General features: G+C 42.2%; 1 protein-coding gene across 2 annotated transcripts in view; it reads right to left on the bottom strand.

The window, feature by feature from the left end:
* Nucleotides 1-8624: 8624 nt before the first annotated feature.
* nsun6 (NOP2/Sun RNA methyltransferase 6) overlaps nt 8625-21901 on the bottom strand; it is a 40388-nt gene continuing 27111 nt past the window's right edge. For both annotated transcript variants that reach the window (XM_078538385.1, XM_078538386.1), the window contains one exon: nt 8625-9505. In XM_078538385.1, coding sequence (XP_078394511.1) covers nt 9287-9505 — 219 coding nt within the window. In that variant the 3' untranslated portion in view covers nt 8625-9286. The remainder of the gene's footprint in view (nt 9506-21901) is intronic.

Here is a 21901-nt window from a genome sequence, read left to right as displayed (position 1 = left end):
CTGCAATTTCTTATGTGTAACAGTATCATGCCCATTTGAATGTGATATTTTCATTCTTGATTCCTTTTGCTGGTGGTACCAAATTTTCCCTTTTCTTCAGGAAGCAGCACCTATAACAAAAGGCAGAAAGATCTGCCAGTGGCCCTCTGCCCATCCTATGCAGATAACCGTTAGGAAGTAGTTGAGTGGAGTTAGGAGCCAACTCTTTCCCCTGGGGAGAGACTGGACCTTTGTTCAGCATCTTCACATACTGATGTGGTTGAGGTTGGTAGTATGAGGAAATCACTCCCAAATTTCTGACTGTGGTCTTTAACCTAACACTTGTCGTGACACATTCGCTTTCTACATATGATCTAATACTGGATTGGTTGTAACAGAAGAACAAGATCCTCCCAGGACTGTGCTTTAATCTGCAATACATCAGCAAATGTGTTGCTCAACCATTGTGCAGTCACTATGAATTTGTGACCAAAATACATCACTGACTTGTATTCATCTGAAATATCATTGCAATTGTCATCTTGTGGCATAGCCCCAAATATTACTTTCATTTTAGGACTACTCAATTTTTCAGCTATTATAAAGTAAATGGTTCTAATTATAGTATAATGTGTCATTCACAATAAACCACTCCTTCACTTTAATTGGCATTTTTATTGCCACATAACACATCTGACAGATGGCTTGCTGTATGGAACCATATATCTAAATAGAATTTTGAGGCTTGTTTTACAGAAACCTATCGGGGAGCTGGAACATCAGTCCACCTTGATTGTATGTGCAAATATGAATACTGCTGAACATAAAACTGTACTTTGGTCACAAATTATTGTTTCATATGAACGTGTTCAAATTAGTTCCTCCTTCAAATACAAAAACTGCATCAAAATTATGTCGAGCTTGAAATCCATGTTGATTTGTTTCAAAACCTCAGCTAGTTTATGGAGCCTCGCTTATGGCTTTAACTGGAACAGGAAGGACCTGGTTTGATCACTGACCTGTAATCAATTGATGGTGAATAGTGGTGGAGCTTCTTCATCTGGGCGAGTGAGGGTTAAATCATTGAGGCCACGGAGATAGAGCAGGGGAATGGGACTGGTTGGATTGCTGTACAGAGAGCCGGCAGAAACTCAAAGGGGCGAATGGCCTTCTTCATGCCATAATGACTGACTCTTGAATGATCGTTATCCAGTAAGCCCTGCAGGAAGGATGTGTGGATATCAGTTAAAGACATCATCAGAGTAGGCTTAAGTTCCTCTTCCTCCACCCTGATAAACTCTCACCATCTAGGCTCAATATTAAGAATGTTGTTTGATGTTGTAGAACTGTACTCCACCAAAAAGTTACTTCCCTTGGGAGAGGAGATTATAGGAAAACTGAAAGCCAATAAACTGAAGAGTCCTTAATTATCAGTCCCGTAAGATCATTAGTGTTTCTGCTCTGATCACACGGGTTAGATGGCTCAAATGGCTAGCGGTTGAATTTCCTCAGATGTACCCCTGTTCTACTGTCACAACTTCCATCAAAGTTACTTTACAACCTAAAAGTTCCAAGGAAATTGACTCCCCTATGAATCTACCTAGTGGGAACAGAAAGTGGCCTATTCAATTGGAAAGCAAGCCTGCAGAGTTTTCAATGCACAAACTAGTAGTGAATTTGGGCCAGCTCTCTATTTCACCAACCATTCATCGAGCCATTAATATGGAGTCACTAGGATCTAGATGGCTCCTCCCAGTCAATGAAGTCAAAATTCTCCAGTAGTAACAGGTTTTGACTGTGACTGAAAAATCAAAGGTGTTTTTACATGTATGCAGAGCTTCGCTTTTCAAATATTCAGATATTCCAAAGCACTTCACAGCAATTGACTACTTTTTGAAGCGTAGCCATTAGTGTACTGTAGGCAAATTCTGCACCAATTTGCACACAGCAAGGTGACGGAAACAGCAATAAATAACTAATTAATCTGTTTTGGGGTTTCTATTTGAGGGCTATTGTTGGCGAGGATACTGGAAGAACTCCCTTGCTATTCAAATAGTACCATAGAATTTTGTATGCCCACCTGAATAGGCAAATGGAGCTTTACTTAAACATCTCATCTGAAACACAGCTCTGCCAACAACAGCACTTCTGCATTTACATGTCAGCCTGAATTATTTACTCAAGTATTTCTAACTCAAAGGTTAGAAATGTCGGGTGTTACCACTAAACTAAACAAAGAATACTTTCATTTTGTGTTTAGTAAAGTTATGATTGTAGTTCTTGGAACGATGACTCCAAGGTGACCCAATTGATTTGAGAAGCCAGAATAGTGAGACTGGTTGGTGCAAATTGTATTTCCCTGGTTATGCCTTACATTTTAGGAAGGTAAAAATCTTGAGGCTTCTTTTCCCTAATGGAACTGTGTGGTCTTTTTCATACTTTGCAGTTCAGTTCGTCTTGAGGCCTGTCAAAAGCGAACCATTTTTTAGAAGCGTAGTGTAGTCCTTATGAAGTGACAGCACCAGGCATACCGAAAAATGAGGTGTCAGTCTGCTGCAGCTACAACACAGGACTGTTTGCATGCCAAACAGCAAAAGCAGCATGTGATAGCCAGAGCTAAGCAATCTCACAACCAAAGAATCAGATCTAAACACTGCAGTCCTGCCACCACCAGTCATGAATGGTGGTGGACAATTAAACAACTAATGAAACAACTCACAATATCCCCATCCTCAATGATGGGGGTGCTCAGCACGTCAGTGCAAAAGACGGGGCTGAAACATTTGCAACAATCTTCAGGCAGAAGTGCCAAATGAATGATGCATCTCGGCCTCCTCCGGAGGTCCCCAGCATCACAGATGCTTCTCCTCAGCCAATCTGATTCATCCCATGTGATATCAAGAAAAATGGCTGAAGGTGCTGGATATTGGAAAGGCTATGGACCCTGACAACATTCCAGGAATAGTACTGAAGACTTGTGCTCCAGAACTAGCTGCACCCCTAGCCAAGCTGTTCCAGTACAGCAATAACACTGGTATCTACCCGGCAATGTGGAAAACTGCCCAGGTATGTCCTGTCCACAAAAAGCAGGACTGATCCAACCTGGCCAATTACCGTCCCAACATTCTACTCTCTACAGCAAAGTGATGAGAGGTGTTGTCGACAGTGCCATCAAGTGGCACTTACTCCGAAACAACCTGCCCACTGATGGTCAGTTTGGGTTCCGCTGAGCCCACTCAGCTCCAGATCTCATTACAGCCTTCATCCAAATTTGGACAGAAAAGCTGAATTCAAGAGGTGAGGTGAGAGCGAATGCCCTTGACATTAATGCAGTGTTTGACCGTGTGTGGCCTCAATATGCCCCAGCAAAACTGGAGTCAATGGGAATCAGGGGGAAAGCTCTCCACTGGTCAGAGTCATACCCAACACAAAGGAAGATGTTGTACTTGTTGGAGGTCAATCATCTCAGTCCCAGGACATCACTGCAGGGGTTCCTCAGGGTAGTGTCCTCGGCCCAACCATCTTCAGTTGCTTCATTGACGACCTTCCCTCCGTCATTAGGTCAGAAAGTGGGGATGTTCGCTGATGATTGCACAATGTTCAGCACCATTTGCGACTCCTAAGATATTGAAGCAGTCCATGTCCATATGTAGCAAGACTTGGACAACCTTCAGGCTTGGGCTGATGTGTGGCGCAAATGTTACGTGCCACTTAAGTGCCAGGCAATGACCATTTCCAGTGAGAGAATTCAACCATCTCCCAATGACATGCTATGGTACTACCGTCACAGAATCCCCCACTATCAACATCCTGGGGGTTACCATTGACTAGAAACTGATCTGGAACAGCCATTATAAATACTGTGGCTACAAAAGTAGGTCAGAGGCTGGAAATTCTGCAAAGACTAACTCACCTCCTGACTCCCCAAAGCCTGTCCACCCTCTACAAGGCACAACTTAGGAGTGTGATGGAATACTCTCCACGTGCCTGGACAAGTGCAGCTCATCAACACTCAAGAAGCTCAGTACCATCCAGGACAAAGCAGCCCACTTGATTGGCACCCCATCCACCACCTTGAACATCCACTCCCTCCATCACCGACGCACAGTAGCAGCAGTATGTACCATCTACAAGATGCACTGCAGCAACTCACCAAGGCTCCTTTGACAGCACCTTCCAAACCCACGACCTCTACTACCTAGAAGGACAAGGGCAGCCGATACATGGGATCACCACCACCTGGAAGTTCCTCACCAAGCCACAAACCATCCTGACTTGGAAATATATCACTGTTCCTTCACTGTTGCTGAGACGAAATCCTGGAACTCCCTTCCAAACAACATTGTAGGTGTACCTACACCATATGGTCCGCAGTGGCCAACTTTACAACCAACTTCTCAAGGGCAATTAGGGATGGGATGCAAATTTTGAGTCATAATGGTCACTAAATCAACAAGTTTAAATCAGACAAATTGCTTGACTTTTGAGTCTTATGTATTCACTGAATTAACTTTCTCGTTATTGGTCATTCATGGGTCTGATTATGCAGAAATCGGCACCTAGTTTAACAGACACCAGACTAAAGAGAAATCTACGTAGAGTTTTGATTTGCCCCATATGGAATGACAGTCTTCTGTGATACAGAATGACACCATCATATAGGATTGCAGACCTAAGGGAAAAGGTTCAGACATGAGATAAGTTAACAGGAGAGATTTATTGAACACAGAAGTAATGATGAGCTGAAAATTAATAGAGCAAACTGGGAAGGCTGGCTATACTTGCCTTGTCCAGATGGCTTGCATCCTAGGTTGATAAAGGGAGTAGGAATGGAGAACACTGAGGGGTTCGTCAAAATCTTCCAATCTTCCCTGATACAGGCGAGACGCCAGAGGACTGCAGAGTGACAAACTGAATACTTTTTTTCAAGAAAAGGTGTAGGTACATTCCTTGTAACTACAGATTGATCAGTTTAACATCAGTGGTGGGTAAGGTTTGAGAAACAATGATCAGGGAGAAAATCAACAGGCACTTGGAGAGATTTGAATTAGTTAAGAAGAGTTAGCATGGATTTGTAAAAGACAAATCATGCTTGACAATCCAAGTGAATTTTTTTGAAGTAACAAACGATTGATCAAGGGGATGCAGTGGATGTTGTCTATATGGATTTTAAGAAAACCTTTAACAAAATACCACATAAAAGACTCGTTAACAAAATTGAGGCTCATGGAATAGGAGGGTCAGCATTGGATAAAAATGGACTAAAGACAGAAAGTGAGTTATGGCAAATGGGCTGTTTTTCCCAGAGTGGAGGATGCTATACCACGGCGTTCCCCAAGGTTTTCAGTGCTAGGACCACTATTCTTTTAACATGTATAGGAAGAGAGAATAAAATTTTGAAATTTTCCAATAACAAACTTTGGGGTGTGGTTGACAGTAAGGATGATACTAGTTGACTGCAACAGGACATAAATAAGCCAGCAGAATGGGCAGACAAATGGCAGAGGAGTGTGAGGAGATGCATTTTTGCAGAAACGATACAGAGAGGCAATATAGACTAAATAGCACAGTTCTAGAGTGAACAAGGACAGAGAAACTTGGGGGTTCATGTGTCTAGATCTTTGAAGGTGTCAGGACATATAGAGTGGTGAGCAAAGAATATGGGAACTTGGACTTCAAAAACAGAGGTATTGGGTACAAAAGCAGGGAAGTTATGCTGAACCTTTATAAAATTCTGATTAGACCTTAGAGTATTGCACCCAGTTCTGGTCATCACAATTTAGAAAGGATGTGAAGATTCTTGAGAGATGCAGGGGAAATTTACCAGAATGGTTTCAGGGCTGAGGTTAGTTTGGAAAAGCTGAGGTTCTGCTTGGAGGAAAGGAGACTGAGGGAAGGAAGATTTGGTAGATGTTCACAAGATTACGAGAGGTTTGGACAAAGTAGACAAAGAAAAGCTGTTCCCATTTGTACAAGAACTAGGGAACACCATTTTAAGGTTTTGGGCAAGATATGCAGGGAGGATGTGAGGAAGAACCTTTTTAAATCACCGCGAGTAGTAATAACCTGAACCACACTGCCTGCGAGGGTGGTGGGAAAAGTGACAACAAATGATTTCAAAAAGAAACTGATGGGTACTTGAGGGAAATAAACTTAGAGCTACAGCGATAGAGCTGGGTAACTGGACGAATTGGATTGCTTTGAGAGCTGGCATGGACTCGGGCCAAATGGTCTCCTCCTGTGCCATAATGACTATGTATGCGATTACAGACAAGTAAATATATCTATTATATCCATAAGTAAGATATGAATCCAAGCTATCTCTAAGCTTTGAGTAACAAAGAACACAAATTTCATCATTTGCATTTTCCACGAAAGCACACCTTGTTTTGACCACTGGATTTGATGTAACCCTAGCACTATCCCTTTGTCTAAACCTGACTGGACAATGCTATCCAGGTTGCATTATGGCACATAACTTTTTTTTTTGGTACAATTCTGCTGGGTTTTTTGGTGCAATTCTGCTAATTGCAGTGTCATGCTCCAGTTCTTCTAAGCTCATCTAGTCATACTTTTCCACCCCACATCAATTTTAACCCTAACCCTGCCAAATTACTCTAGTTCCCGCATCTCTTCAAGGCATTTTACAAGTGATCATATACATCTCATGCTGCTCTTTACCTATGTTGTCAATTATATTTTACATTTTATTTCTTTCAGAACCTCATCTGTAATTTTTATCTGTCATCATTCTGCCCTCTCATATTTAGTCCAGTTCATTCTGTCATTTCTCAGTAGCCCCTATTTCCCACTGCTCCTCCTAGTTTGGTATCATATACAAATTTAGCCGATTTGCATTAGCCCAAGTCCAAATTGTTGCTGTAAATTAGAAATAATCATGACCTTAAAACTGAGCACCAGAGTACCCTATTCACCTCACCCTCACCTTGGCCTAACTCCTCTAACAAGTATTAGGTACTTTCTATCTTACCCTGAATTCCCACAGGGACCTCTGCCAAATGCTTTCTGGAAGTTTAGGTGCACCAGCCAGCTGTCTCTTCCTCAAGGACGTCAAAGGAGATTGATCATCGGTTTTTCCCTAACTTGACTAAGCTTTAGGGAACAAATATCCACTTGAAGCCCAGGCTTTTGAGAAGCTGAACCTATGAAACAAAGATTTCAGACATACAGCAAAAATAAAATGTCTTTGATAATATTAATCATGCTGTTGTGGAATATCTATTCTCAAATTATTAAAAATCATATTTTGGACATTAATATTTGCAGTTAGGGAAGGAAAAAAGCAGACTTTTCTTCCAAAAAGCATTGTGATTTCATTGAAATATTTTGCTACCAAACTTGAACCAATCGGATTTTCCTATTTTAAATGTTGACATAAAAAGTATTACTCAAACCAGGGCAGGAGGAAATATGGAGTGGAATCTTGTGGAGGTGACGGAATCTCAGCTGCCAGCTGGAGAGAGCCCCATGACACCTCTTTTTGTGGAAGGCCTACCGTATCTTGTGCCACTTGACAGGGCTAGTAGTGGGCCTATGATCAAGGACCCAAGGTGCAAGTTCCGCCCACTGAGCTGCCAGCCCATCCGAGGTCAGAAGCTCGTCTGTACTCAATAGTGCCACCAGGTAGGTGGTGGCTGCTGCCAATACCTACCCGAAACCTCAGATCAGGGAGAGACTGGCACAGGTGAGTGATGGGGGGGAAGGGGGTCGCGGGGAGTGGGGTTGGCAGCAAGGTGGCTCCCAATGTCGAGTCCCTCTATCAGGCACTGAATGCCTTTGAACAGGGCACCCTGAGAGCCCACAGTTAAACATTCCAGGATTTGCTTGTTGTGCTCCTCAAATGGTGAAACCCCCGCACGCTGCTGGATACCGACAGCAACAGGGTGAGGATATTATGTGGACGTTAATTGCTCACTTAAGGGCCTCAGTTGGCAGGTAGGCTGTTCATGGGCTTAAATCAGGGTGGAAGTAAGAAAGTGGTGATGTCCCCATCAGCCACCCTCTCACCTGATTAAATGCCCCCACCACAGGGGAGGGCACAAGATTCCACCCATGGGAAATGAATGCAGTTGGTGAAATCTTACACAAGGCATATTACTAGCAGATCTCCACGGCAATTTGAAGAATCTGTTTTGTCATTCCTGTGATGAATAAATGGTCCTACCCATGACAGACTCTATTGTATCACTTATAGGGATATGACAAACAAGTAAGAGATCACAACGTGAGGAAGCAAGAGTCCTAGGAGATAGGCTCAGGGTTAAGGAAGATAATAAATCAGTAGTTGCAAAGTGGCCACAATGCTGATCCGGCAGCTGTAAAACCAGTTGGCCCAAGCACTAGGTTCAAGGCCAGACCACACTATCTAGGCAGACTACTATCCAAAATTGGGCAACTTCAACCAGCTCAGGTGAATAGATAGTCCTCTATTCTCAATCGAATGTTAAAAACCAAAATGACACGCAGACTTAAGGAACATGTACTGCAGTGCTAATTAGTGGCAGGAGGCTTGGAACTACAGTATGATGGAAAATATTAACGTACAAGTTTTATCTTTGTAAAATGGTGATAGAAAAATTGTGACTCAAAAATAGTGCCATTGTAAATAAAGTGTAGGCAGTGCACAAAATTAATAAATACTTTAATATATTATGGGTAGTTTAGTCTGTTTCCTTTAATAGAGAAATTGCATATAAAACATTAATACAGACTACAAAATATAAAATTGAGTAATGTTTCACATTTCTATTTTATAAATTACAGAAAATATTAAGTTATGCTTAAATGTTTAAAATGAAACTCAAAAATTTCGACATTAAGTACATACTCAACAATAGCTTCATGTAAAACGAATGCTGCATTTCTGTTTCCATATACAAAACATTAGAAAAATTTACTGAGGAAGTGGTTTAAATAAACTAGATGTTGCAATCTGGGTTCCATGAAATGCAAAAGCTCCTTATGACCTTTTTCAGCACATGGTTTATAATATCATTGAACAGCTGGCAAAATCTATTGCTACCATAGCAACAATGCCTTTGGCTTGCTGTCATAGTAACAACAAACTGATGGTGCTCACAACTGAGCTTCAGGTGTTAACCAGTTTACAAAGAGCATACAAATTATTAAGCTATTAATGAATGGGTACACACTTGAAATATCAATAACCTGTCTTTATCCCTTACCAATGTTAACTGATCTGCTCTTTATTTCCAGTATTGTCTGTTTTTATTACAGATTTCTAGTATTTGGAGTTTTTAAAATCTTTTATGCCACTTGATAACTGTTAGGCATCCTGCATCTTCACAAATTTAGCAATAAAGAAGCCTATTGTGTCCTTATTGGCAGATTTGATTAAATGTGCTATCTGACTGCTATTCAGATCTGAAGAAACAACATTGGTGCCCCCTTCAGTCACACTGGATGGATCAAACCTCTGCAGCAATTTCCGCTGATCATATGATAGTCCAGCACCCATCATTCCTTCTCCACCCAGGTTAGGTTCCTACGGGAAAAGACAAATGTTAAAAAAAAGATTTAATCCTTTAAAAATCCTGAGTGCTTTTGAAGGAGGACGACGACAGTTGTTGAATCTGTGAAGGAATTAAGCACTTTGAGGAAATTACATTTAATTCAAGCTTCAGGTATATTCAATGATGTTTCAATATCAAGTGGAATATTGCAAATTAGGTTATAAACGTAAATGCTATAGATATTACGAATCACCATTTAAACAGCAAGAAGCGATATCAGCAAATTCATTATCAAAGTTCAACTGAAATCTTTGAACCACAATGTCAAGTTCTGTCTGGGTTCTTGACACACAGGCTAACACAAGCCCTAGAAAGGAGAATTAATTAGCCCCATTTCCCCATAAAACGATGTTTCTTGAGGTAAGTCAACACACAGCAATATTAACAGCCATGGTACGGAAAGCTAAGGTCACAACTGGATGATGGAGCAATGATATTTGTGGGGGTTTGGGTAGTGGCCAAGAATAAATCTAAAATGAATAAAATTGACAGGTACTACAATTCAGTAGTTTATAAAGGCCCATTCAGAGCAACAAAGTTCTGATTTCAATAGACTGGCTAGGGGAAGGATATTTCAAAATTGGCAGGCAGGAGAAAAAGTCACTAGACAATACCAAGCCAATCTCTCTCTCCAGCTACTGGTGACAGAGCGCAGAGTTTTCTGCCTGTCAGGTGGGCGAGCGGTGCAGGAGCGTGCACGGACCCGATTGGCGCCTTCGATCAGGTCCGCAACGCCATTTTATGTGGGTGGGCCAATTAAGGCCCGCCCAGCGTGACACGCACCCGGAAGCGCTGTGCGGTTCCTGTGCGGCCGGGGGGGGGGGGGAGGGAGGAGAATGGCAGTTGCCTGAGTCCGGAGTGCACTCTTTTGCGCATGTGCACAAAAAAGCACAGAAATCTCCCTGAGGCACCTCTGTGCCTCAGGGAGGTTAGTTTTAAGTCCAAAAAGTTTAATAAAGTGGCGAGAAAATTTTTATGTCATGTCCCCTCATGTGAAACTGTCACATGAGCTGGGATATGTGCATTAATTTCAATAAAAATTTTTGTCAAAATTTAAAATCATTCATGAAACCTCATCCCGCCCGTGGATGAGGTTCCATGAAAAATGCAAAGGCTGCCTGGGCTCTTCGCCTGCCCGCCAACCTTAAGGTTGGACGGGCAGCTCTGTTAATTATTTTAATTGCATTAAATGGCCTTAATAGGTCTTTGACAGTTCAGCGGGCGCGCAGCCGACTCGGGTGAGCACCCGCCGAACTGAAAGTCTGAATGACGCGCCGTGACGCATGCCTGAGGTCACCACGTGTCATTTTACAACTCGGCAAGCAGGCCCAGCCTCCGCTCGCCAAGCCAAAGATTCAGCCCAGAGCAACTGTGACAAAATATTGGGAGTAGTCTGTCCACCCAAGCTTGGAATGCCACAATACTAAGAAAAGCAGATAGAATCACTACTCATTTGTTCCAGGAATGGGAATCTACAGAAGCAATACTTGTTCTATTTTTTTCCCCAAATGTCTCAAGCTCTATCAGACCTCACTTTCTTCCATCAAAACCATCCTGTACACTAGGATCAATCTGAGGAGCAAAGACTTATTTAATGCCTTTGTGTACCTCTCTCTCTCTCTTACACTGTCCACCCTAGCTATAGCAACAACTTGCATTTATATAGCATGTTTAACATAGTAAAACAGCCCAAAATATTTCAGAGAAACATCATCAAGCTAAACTTTTGATACCAAGCCATGTAAGGAGACATTAGAGAAGGGGTCCCAGGGGTAGGTTTTAAGGAGTGTCTTAAAGGAGTAAAGAGAGATAGCGAGATGGAGACATTTAGGGACGGAATTCTCTAGGGAAGCTTCTCTAGGGAAGGGTCCTAGGATGCTCAAGGCACAATAGCCAATGATGGAATGATTAAAATCAGGGCTGCTCTAGAGACCAGAATTAGGGGAGTGCAGACATCGTGAAGGGTTGTAAGCAGCCTGGAAGAGAGTAGAGATAGGGAGGGGTCAGGCCAATGGAGGATTTGAAAACAAGGGTGAGAATTATAAAATTGAGATGTTGCTTAACCGAGAGTCAATGCAGGCCAACGAGCATGTGGGTGACAGGTGAACAGAATTTGTTGCAAGTAAACATGGGCAGCAGAAATTTGGTTGATATCAAGTTTACAGCGAGTAGAGTATGCAAGACAAGCCAGGAATGCGTTAGAACAATAAAGGGTTGTGGGAAAGGCACGGATGAGGGTTTCAGTAACAGATAAACTGAATAACAAATGCAAGGAACTCATGGGCTATCTTGTCACGAAGGTAGCAACCATATGTTCAGTTGCCAATGCTGGCTTCTCCTCCCTCCCCATGTCCGCCAAGCCAAACTCCCCAACAGCTCCCTCAAACTAGCACTGTCCCTATAAATCTTTAGTTTCTCTCTCACCATAACTCCACCTCCCCACAATTTCTTCTGAGTTCATTTTGTCCATGTGATCCACCCCATGGTTGTTTTATCTCACTCCATTGAACTGCTGGCCACTCAACTTCCCACTGTCAGGAACCATGTCGCATTATCCCTCCTCTTCTCTGCCACCTTTGACATTGCTAACAACATCAACCTTCTCCAATGCCTCTCCTCAATTGTCTAGCTCACTTGCACTGTCTCACTCATATCTCACTCTGTTTGTTGTCAGATTGTCGCTCGTAATGACTTCTCTTCCAGCCCTCATACCATTACCTTGGGAGCCACAAAGATCAATCCTTGAACCCCTCCACTTGTTTGCCTGACATCCAGCGTTGGATAACTCCAGTTAAAAAATAGAAGATCCACAGCTGAATAGAGTACAAAGAAGAAGTGAGAAAGAAAGCAAGAGGAGCTAAGTGAATGTATGAAAATAGATTAGCAGGTAGCGTGAAGGTAACTCATAAGTCTTTAAAAACATATAACAGGTGGTCAAAGGAAGGATAGGGATGATTAGGGACCAAATAGAGATCTTGTGAAGGTAGAAAGCATGCTGAAGTAATAAATAAGTACTTTGTATCTTTCTTCATGAAAGACGAAGATGCTGCCAATGTCACAGTAGGAGGAGGTAGTAGAGAAATTGGACAGGATAAAAATAAGGAGGAGGCACTTAAAAGACTCACAGTGCTCAAAGTCACTGAATTCAGATGGGATACTTCCAAGTTTGCTGAGAGAGGCAAAGCTGGAAATAGATGACACTTTGGCAACAATCTTCCATTTCTCCTTTGATAGTGCCAGAAGCTTGGAAGATAGCAAATCTTATAACCCTGTTCAAAAATGTGGAGAGGGATAAAGCCAGCAAAGACAGGTCAGTTAGCTTAATGTCATGGTAGGACACAAGTAAAGACAACAATCTAAAAAAAACTAATTGTCACTTGGACAAATATGTGTTAGCACAGCCAACACAAATTTGTTAAAGGCAAAAGTAAAATACTGTAGATGTTGAAAATCTGAAATAAAAACAGAAGATGCTGGAAGTACTCAGGTCAGGCAGCATCTGTGGAGAGAATAAAATAGAGTTAATGTTTCATGACTTTTCAGCAGTGTTTGGACAAAGGCTGCCTTGATATCAAAGGCAGTTATTCTCACCTCACCTTCATTGGGATTAATGGCTCTGGAACTATGAAAGGCACTACATAAATGCAAGTCATTTTCTCTTTAAATCTCCCTTTAATATTCTCATCCTCACATTCAAATCCCACCATGTCTCATTCCTCCCCATCTCTGTAACCTCTTACAACTGCTGAGAACCCCTACATACCTATAAACTCTAGCTGCTTGCGAGTACCCTTCCTTCATCCAACCACTGGCATCGTGTCTTGATCCTTAAGTTCTGGAATTCCCACCTTAATTTATCCACCTTTTCTAATTCTCTCTCCTTTAAGAAGCTCCTTCAAGCCTACTACTTTCAGCAAGCTTTTAGTTATCTTTAGAATCAGAACGATACAGTACAGAAGGAAGCCATGCGAATGACCTTCGTTCAAAGACACTTGGAGCCTGATCGAGGGTCAAGGCCTCAGAAAGGGGGCTGAAAGCCAACCTGCCTCCACACACGGACGCCTCCCACCTCTCACCCCTGTTATTAGCCATTATGCCCATAATGACACGTTGTTCAAAGGCTGCTGCTTTGATGCCCATCTTGATCTTGGTTTATGATCCATCCATTTATTAAATTGACCGTAGCAACCTTTACACCTCATTTACACAAATATTGGGGTAAACACCCCACTCATTTCTCTTAAATACCAGAGGGGCTCATATTTTTTATCAAATGTATATAAATTAAGACCTATTCTCCTGACTGCTAGTCTGCTCATACCTTTGCAACGCCATTCATCTACCTGTTTCAATTCCTTGCATTACGATTGCGGTGGGAGGAGTCTGCAGTTTATCCAGCCCCACTACTCTGCAGGTCGCACCATAGTGTAAATGTTTAATTCACTCAGCAAAATGGCCAATTATTTACCTTCACTGCTGTTAGACCAGAATAAAAGAGACTTTAACCAGGTTTCTTTCAATAAACTCAGAATGATTGATTTATTATAAAATAAAACTTTTTTTAAAACAAGTGCAAGAACTGGTTAACACACAACGTGTAATCTGGAAGTGTAATATCTATCCCTTTTAAAATACCCCAGCACACGCACGCAAAAACAAACAAACGACAAACAAATAGGGACTCTGCTGAGATTAATGGGTAAAGAGAAACATTACGGGCAGAATTTTTCCCTCGGGCGGGCACATGTCCATCCCGAATGGGAGAAAAAAAGTGCTCGATGGCGTCCCAACGTCATCGCGCACTCTCGCGATATTTCGCTTGGCGGCGCACACGGGTGGGATGAGGTTTCGACCAGTGATTTTAAAAAAATAAAACTTTTAAAACTCATTTTACATGACAGAGTCACATGAGGGGACATGTTTTCCTTACTTTTGAGCTGTTTATTTTTAATGTTAAAAATCTTCAGCTCCGAGGCAGCTCCGTGCCTTCAAGGAGCTTTCTGTGAGCGTGCCCGCTTGCATGCACTGACTTCCGCACTCGCCCTCTTCCTCCCCCAACCTAGGCAGCACTGAGCATTGCAGCATGCAATTCACGCTGGCCATTTGCCCAGCCAGCATGAAATTGCGGCCGGGGCCCGATTGCAGGCGGTGGGCGGATTCGCAGCTGCTCCCGGGCCCGCCCAATAAGGTAAAAATCCTGCCCTATGAAAAAGATAAAGTTCACAGGGTTTTGACGCTGTCAATCTGGTGCTCCCACATCTGAAGACGGAACGCCAGTCCCAGGAGGTGTCTGGAGGTTCTCACCAACGGAGCTTCAGCGTGGAGAATAGAGCTGGATCAATCCTTGAGACCTCCCTCTCGTCTCAGTCTCTCAGGTTCCCAAATACAGACATGTTCCACTGAGATGAGGGTTCCTAGCAGGAAGCTGGTAACCACACTGTTTCATGCAAGGCAAGGAGAGCGTAAGATGGGCAGCTTTCACCCTTCTTAGTTGATTCCCAACCGAGTTCAAAAAATCAAGTTCAAAACATAAAGCTCATCTTTGTCAAGTGATTTCCAGTAAATCGCCAGGCCGTTTGCCTTTTAAAGCTTTTTTTCCAGCCATTAAAGTAATTACAGTTCAAATAAGCAAATAGCTATCCTCCTCAAGTGCCATGCTGGTCAGCTGATTTCTGGAAAAGCATGGCTCACAGTCCAAGGTCAGAATCATCTCAGATTTGCACTAAGTGCAGTAGTAGATGGGTAAAATTACTTCTAACCCGCCGGCCGTGATGGCGGGTTTTCACGCCGTATCATCCCAAACCCACCGCATTACTTATGCACCCCTGGGAAAACTTAGGCCACTTCTACCCCTTTCCCAAGCAAGCCCTAGCCCTACAGCCATTGAAAAGCCACCCACATATGGCTGATCTGGTAGGTATAAACCTACCCGTGATTCCCCCTAAAAGTGATATGGTGCTGTCTGTGAAGCCTGGCGCTGAAGACTGCGAGTTCTGACAGAAGCAAGGTAAGCAAACAAACCTTGACGTCCTGAGTGAAGTGCAGCTGCCAGGTGCACATCGCTTAGATGCTGTTGTGAAACACATCGATGGGAAAGGCAGACGATCCAGCAGAGGTGATGTGTCCGGCGGGCTGGCCTTATAATGACTTTCTGATGAGGTTCCTAACGTCCGATGGTGGGAAACGCGGCCCGCCATCGGTGGGCTGAGCAGACGATTGCAAACTGGTTTCACGCAGTCATGAAATCGATCACACCATATTGTCTGTTCACGCCACCGAACATGCCCACCGCTGACGGGCACAGAAAATCCTGGCCCAAGGTGAACTTATGACCTTTTTTAAAACAAATCTAAGTTAGTTCCCAAGTGTTCTAATAATGCAATGTCCTTTCAAATTTTAAAAGAAAATATAGTTCTTGAAGATATGGCTTCCCAACATGCCTCTGCCCTGAAGAAATGAAACACCATTTCCAAATGTGTTTCATTACAAAGTGTACAGGAAAAGATATGTACAATATATAGAAAATAAAATTCAAACAAACAATCACTTGGTCATTCAGTCCTTACACCGAATCTGTACAGTTTTCTGATTTTCTTGATTTCCAGATAATTCTTCAAAAATTACATTCTTGATAATACATCAATTATATTATCCTTCCCAGCAATAGGAACAATCTTTAAGTTATAAGGCTGGATTAGGAAGCCCCATCGGAACAGTCTGCCATTCTGAGTCTTAGATTTTTCTACAAAGGCCAAGGGATTACGATTAGTATATATTAGCATTTCTTTACGGCCATGACGGATATATACCACAAAATGTTTAAGAGCCAGTAACAGTCCCAGGGTTTCCTTTTCTACTGTAGAGTGTCTCTTTTGATGCCGATTTAATTTTTCAGAGAAGTACCGAATTGGCTTCCCTAGTCCTGAATTGTCTTTTTGTAATAAGACCGCACCTACCCTCAAGTCACCACCTTGAAGGCTTTAGCAAAATTAGGGGTGTCTAACACCAGGTCATTGGTTAGGATCACCTTTGGCTTCTCAAAACTTGTCTGGCATTCTCTTGACCATACCACCTTTGCCTTCTTTTGAAATAAATCTGTTGGTGGAGCAGCTATTGTGCTGAAGTTTGGCATGACCTTCCGACAGAAGCCGCAAATCCCTAAAAATCTCATGATTTCCTGTTTAGTTTCAGGGAATTCCATCAAAGCCTGTACTTTTGCTGTTCTTGGCAACATTTGCCTCTGCCCTATGATATGCCCTAGATAAGTTACTCGCGCTTTTGCGAACTACTCTTGGCAAGGTTTATTACTAGATCTGCCAACAGTAATTGTTCAATTAGAGCTTCCAATTGTTTTAAATGATCTTTCCAAGTGTTGCTGTAAATCAATAAATCATCCGTGTAAACTACACAGCTAGGAACACTAGTTACAACATGATTCATTAGCCTTTGGAAAGTAGCTGGACCATTTTATAAGCCGAATGGCTTCACTCAGCATTGGTATAGACCATTTGGTATGATAAAAGCCCATATCTTCTTAACTCACCATGTTAAAGGTACTTGCCAGTATCCTTTCAATAAATCTTAGTAAGGAACATGGCACTGCCAACCCTGTCAATACAATCTCCTAAACGAGGGATTGGGTAGGAATTTGTTTTTGTTACTGCATTAACCCTTCTTTAATTTATGCAGAATCTGGTTGACCCATCAGATTTAGGCACCAACACTGCTGGACAGCTCCAACTGCTTTGACGAGGTTCAATTCGGTGATTTTCTACCTTTACTTGAGCTTGTTTCTCTGGACTTAAACAAGAAGGATGTTATTTTATAGGAGGCGATTCCTCTATGTCCACAGGCTCTGGTTTATCCCAACAGGTTCCTTTAAATTCTGCAAGTAATCTCATTACACCTTTGTGTTGTCCCGCCTCTAAGTATAAAAATATGGTGTCTAACTGTCCTAATGTTTCAGTGTTAACTAACCGGGAAGTAGGAGGTTCAATTTGTGAACTGTCTAAGTCTCCTTCCACCTCACTCTCACTATCTCTTTCATCCTCCACTGTGCTTACAACCTGACATACCTGCTCCTTCTTATCCGCCTCCCTATGATGGTATTCATAGGGGAGATGGTGGCATAGTGATAATGTCACTAGACTGGTAATCCAGAGACCCAGGCTAATGTTCTGGGGTCTTGGGTTCAAATCCCACCAAGGCAGCAGTGTTCATATTCGGTTTCACCGCTAAAGTTAATGCTACAACTTGATCAGTTGTATTTTCAGTCGGGGCTCTTTTTCCTGAATCACCCTTATGTACCCCAAAAAGTCCCACGGATTTCCTGCACAACTTCCAGCAATCTGCATGAACATGTCCCACCTTGTTACACTTAGGCCTTTAAATATCAATTCCATCTTCAGTGCCTTCCTTTCCGATCTGAGGAGGAATTCCCGGGGCATTTCCAGCTGTCCCTTCCCTTCCCTGGCTATCTGCCTTCCTTTCACCACCCTTCCTTCTTTCCTTCTTGTTTTTGTGGGATGATGGAAAAAAGGGGTTGGATTTACGGACCAGCTCATAATCGTCAGCCATCTCCGGTGCCTGTCCAGCTGTCACAACCAACCCTCTGGTCTTTAACATGGATTCTAACTACGAGAGAAAATGGATTTTTAAATTCTTCCAGAATTATTTTCCCAAGAGCTTCTTACGGTGTATCTACCTTTAATGCCTGTATCCAACAGTCAAAATTACTTCACTTTACCCTCTCAAATTTGATATAGGTCTGCTTGGACTGTTTTCTTTTTTCAAAATTTCTGCCTGCACACCTCGGGGACCAGCTCTTACGCACTAAGAATAGCCTTTTTTACTGCTTCATAATCCGCAGATACCTCTTCTGAAAGTGATGCATAAACCTCATGAGTTCTACCCACCAGCCTAATCTGTAGGAGCAATGTCCAGTTTTCATTTAGCCACTTCATTTGCTTAGCTACCTTCTCAAACGAAATAAAGAATGCCTCTACATTCCTTTCCTCGAATTTTGGAAGGGCTTGTACAAATTTAAACATCTCCCCACTGGGCTTTGGGGTGGTTTGTTTGTCATCAGAACTCTCCCCAACATCAGAAGCCTCTTTATTTAATTCCAACCTTTTAAGCTGGTATTCCCTTTCTTGTTCCTTCTCTCATTCCTCCCTTTCTCACTTCTCTCTTAGAAGGTCAAGTTCAAGCTTTTTCATTTCCATTTCCCCTGCTCTTTCTTTTTCCGTTCTTTTGAATTCAAGTTTTCTCAGTTCCTTTTCTTTTTCAAGTTTAAGTTTCTCCAATTCTTTTTTGTGTTCAAACTGCTTCATTTGCAACTGAATCCTAGCTAACTGGACTGACTCACCGCCTGAAGAACATGGTCTCTCTGGCATCCCTTCCAATTTCAAATGCTGCGCTATTAGCTCAACTATGTTTTCCTCGCCCTTATGGTTAATTCTAACTCTAACTTATCTGCCAATTCTATTAGCTTAGTCCTGATTACTTTATGTAAACCAGCCAGGTTGAATCTTCCACCTCTAGAAAAGTCTTAGCAACTTCCAAAACCATTTTGGTTTACTAATGTATAAGAAACCTGGTATCTGTCCTTTTATCCTTACTAATTATTCTTATTCCATGTCCAATCATCCATTGTCTGCGTTTCAAATATCCCGCAAGAGCCCCAATCTATGCTATGACCAGGATGGGAGGAGTGCGCAGTTTAGCTAGTTCCACTACTCCACAGGTTGCACCATGAGTGTAAATGTTTGATTCACTCACCAAAATGGCCAATTAATTACCTTCCCTAATGTTGGAACCAGAATAGAAAAGAAACTTTAACCAGGCTTCTTTCAATAAACTCAGAATGATTGATTTATTATAAAACAAATTTTAAAAAAAAAAAGCAAATTACAAGAACTGGTTAACACACAATTTGTAATCTGGAAGTATAACTATCTATCCCTTTTAAAATACCCCAGCATGTGTGCACACGTGCACACACACACACAAAGGGCAAACAGATAATAAAAACAGAAAATGCTGGAAAAACACAGCAGGTTTAACAGCATCTGTGGAGAGAGAAACAGAGTTAACGTTTCGAGTCCATATGACTTCTTCAGAGCTAAAGAGAAGTAAAAATGTGATGAAAATGTATACCGTAGGGGGGTGGAGCAGGTGAAGCTAAATAAAAGGTCAGTGATAGATGGGGACTAAAGAGAGATTGAAAAGATGTCATGGACAAAAAGACAAATGGAGTGCTAATGGTAGTGGTATGGGCTAAAGAAGGTGCTGATAGTGGCATTAAGGTAAGAAAGCTGAATGTGTTAATAGCAGAACAAGGGTCAGCACTCTGTGAAAGAACAACATGGGACAAGAAATAGATGGCCCTTTTGGGGGTGGGGTGGGGGAATAGGGTGGCGGTTGGGGAAAAAGGATAAAGAAGGTGGGGATGGAAAATAAAAATAAATGTTAAAAAAGGGATGAAGGCAGAGGAGAAAGTTCATGGTCTGAAGTTGTTAAACTCAATGTTAAATTGGGAAGTCTGTAAAGTCCCTAAACAGAAGATGAGGTGCTGGTTCCTCCAGTTTGCGTTGGGCTTCACTGGAACATTGCAGCAGGCCAAGGACGGACATGTGGGCATGAGAGCAGGGTGGAGTGTTGAAATGGCAAGCGACAGGAAGGTCTGGGTCATGCTTGTGGACAGACCGAAGGTGTTCCGCAAAGCGGTCAACCAGTCTGCGTTTAGTCTCCCCAATATAAAGGTTGGCAGATAAAGAGAAACTTTGTGAAAAGGATAATGTTCACAGGGTTTTGCTGCTGTCAATCTGCTACTCCTTCATTTGAAGGTGGAAAGCAAGTCCCAGTATATGTCTGGAGGTTCTCACCAATGAAGCTTCAGCGTGGAGGAGAAGAGAGCAGGATCAGTCCTTGAGACCTGCCTCTCATCTCAGTTCCTCTGTAATGAGGATTCCTAGCTGGATACTGATAACCACACTGTGTTTTTATGCAAGGCAAGGAGTGTGTGAGCTGGGTAGCTTTCCCCCTTCTTGGTTTATTCCCAACTGGGTTCAAAAAAACAAGTTCAAAACATAAAGCTCATCTTTGTCAGGTGATTTTCAGTAAATCACCAGCCCTTTCCCCTTTAAAACAGTTCATTTTTTCTAACCATTAAAATAGTTACAATTCAAATAAGCAAATAGCTCTCCTCCTCAAGCACTATGCTGGTCATGTGATTTCCTGGAAAAGGCATGCTTGCTCACAGTCCAAGGTCCAACTTATGACCTTTTTTTTAAAAAGGAATCCAAGTCAATTCCCAAGTGTCCAAATAATGCAATGTCCTTCCAAATTTTACAAGAAAATATTTTTCTTAAAGATATGGTTTCCCAACACACCACCGCTGCCCACTTCCCATGCTTTCATCAACTAGCACTTGCTCCCAAGACAGGCTTATTACTGTCCATTAACAGTGATCCTATCCCTTCCCTTTGCTGCATACCTGAGGCAGTAAACCATCTACCCCAACAAAAATTATTTTTTGTACTACCCTTTTCTCGTAGCAAAAAGAAAAGCCTTAAAGATGGGGAGGGGCTGGCACTTGAGGCCAGAGCAGAGATCAGTCACTGACTGGAACAAAAGTATAACTTCCTATTCTTAATAATTAATGAGTCTGAGAAGTTAATGAACACAACATGAAAGCAAAATACTGCCGATACTGGAAATCTGAAACAAAAACTGAAAATGCTGGAAAAACACAGCAGGTCTAACAGCATCTGTGGAGAGAAAAACAGATTTAACGTTTCGAGTCTCTATGACTCTTCTTCAGAGCTAAAGAGGAGTAAAAACGTGATTAAATTTATACTGTTTAAGAGGGTGGAGCAAGTGAAGCTGGATAGAAGGCCAGTGATAGGTGGGGGCAAAGAAGAGATTGACAAAAGGTGTCATGAACAAAAGGACAAAGATGTTAATGTTAGCGGTAAGAGCTAAAGGAGGTGCTGATAGTGGCATTAAGGTGAGAAAGCAGAATGTGATAATAGCAGGACAAGGGTAAGCACTCTGGAAGGAACAGCATGAACAAGTGACAGATGGCCTTTGTGGGGATGGGGTGGGGGGAAAAAAAGATCAAAAACAGGATAAAAAGTGGGGATAAAACAATAAATGAATGAATAAAAATGAAGATAAAAATAAAAATAAGTGAAATGAATGTGGAAAAAGGGGGTCAAAAAAGATTCGAGGACAGAGGAGAGAGTTCATGACCTGAAGTTGTTGAACTCAATGTTAAGCCCGGAAGGCTGTAAAGTGCCTAATCAGAAGATGAGGTGCTGTTCCTCCAGTTTGCGTTGGGCTTCACTGGAACATTGCAGCAGGCC

This window comes from Cetorhinus maximus, chromosome 3 (genome assembly GCF_964194155.1).
Source record: "Cetorhinus maximus chromosome 3, sCetMax3.hap1.1, whole genome shotgun sequence".
Taxonomy (NCBI): Eukaryota; Metazoa; Chordata; class Chondrichthyes; order Lamniformes; family Cetorhinidae; genus Cetorhinus; species Cetorhinus maximus.
The sequence above is the reverse complement of the archived record's forward strand: the minus strand, read 5'-3'. Positions and strand labels throughout refer to the sequence as shown.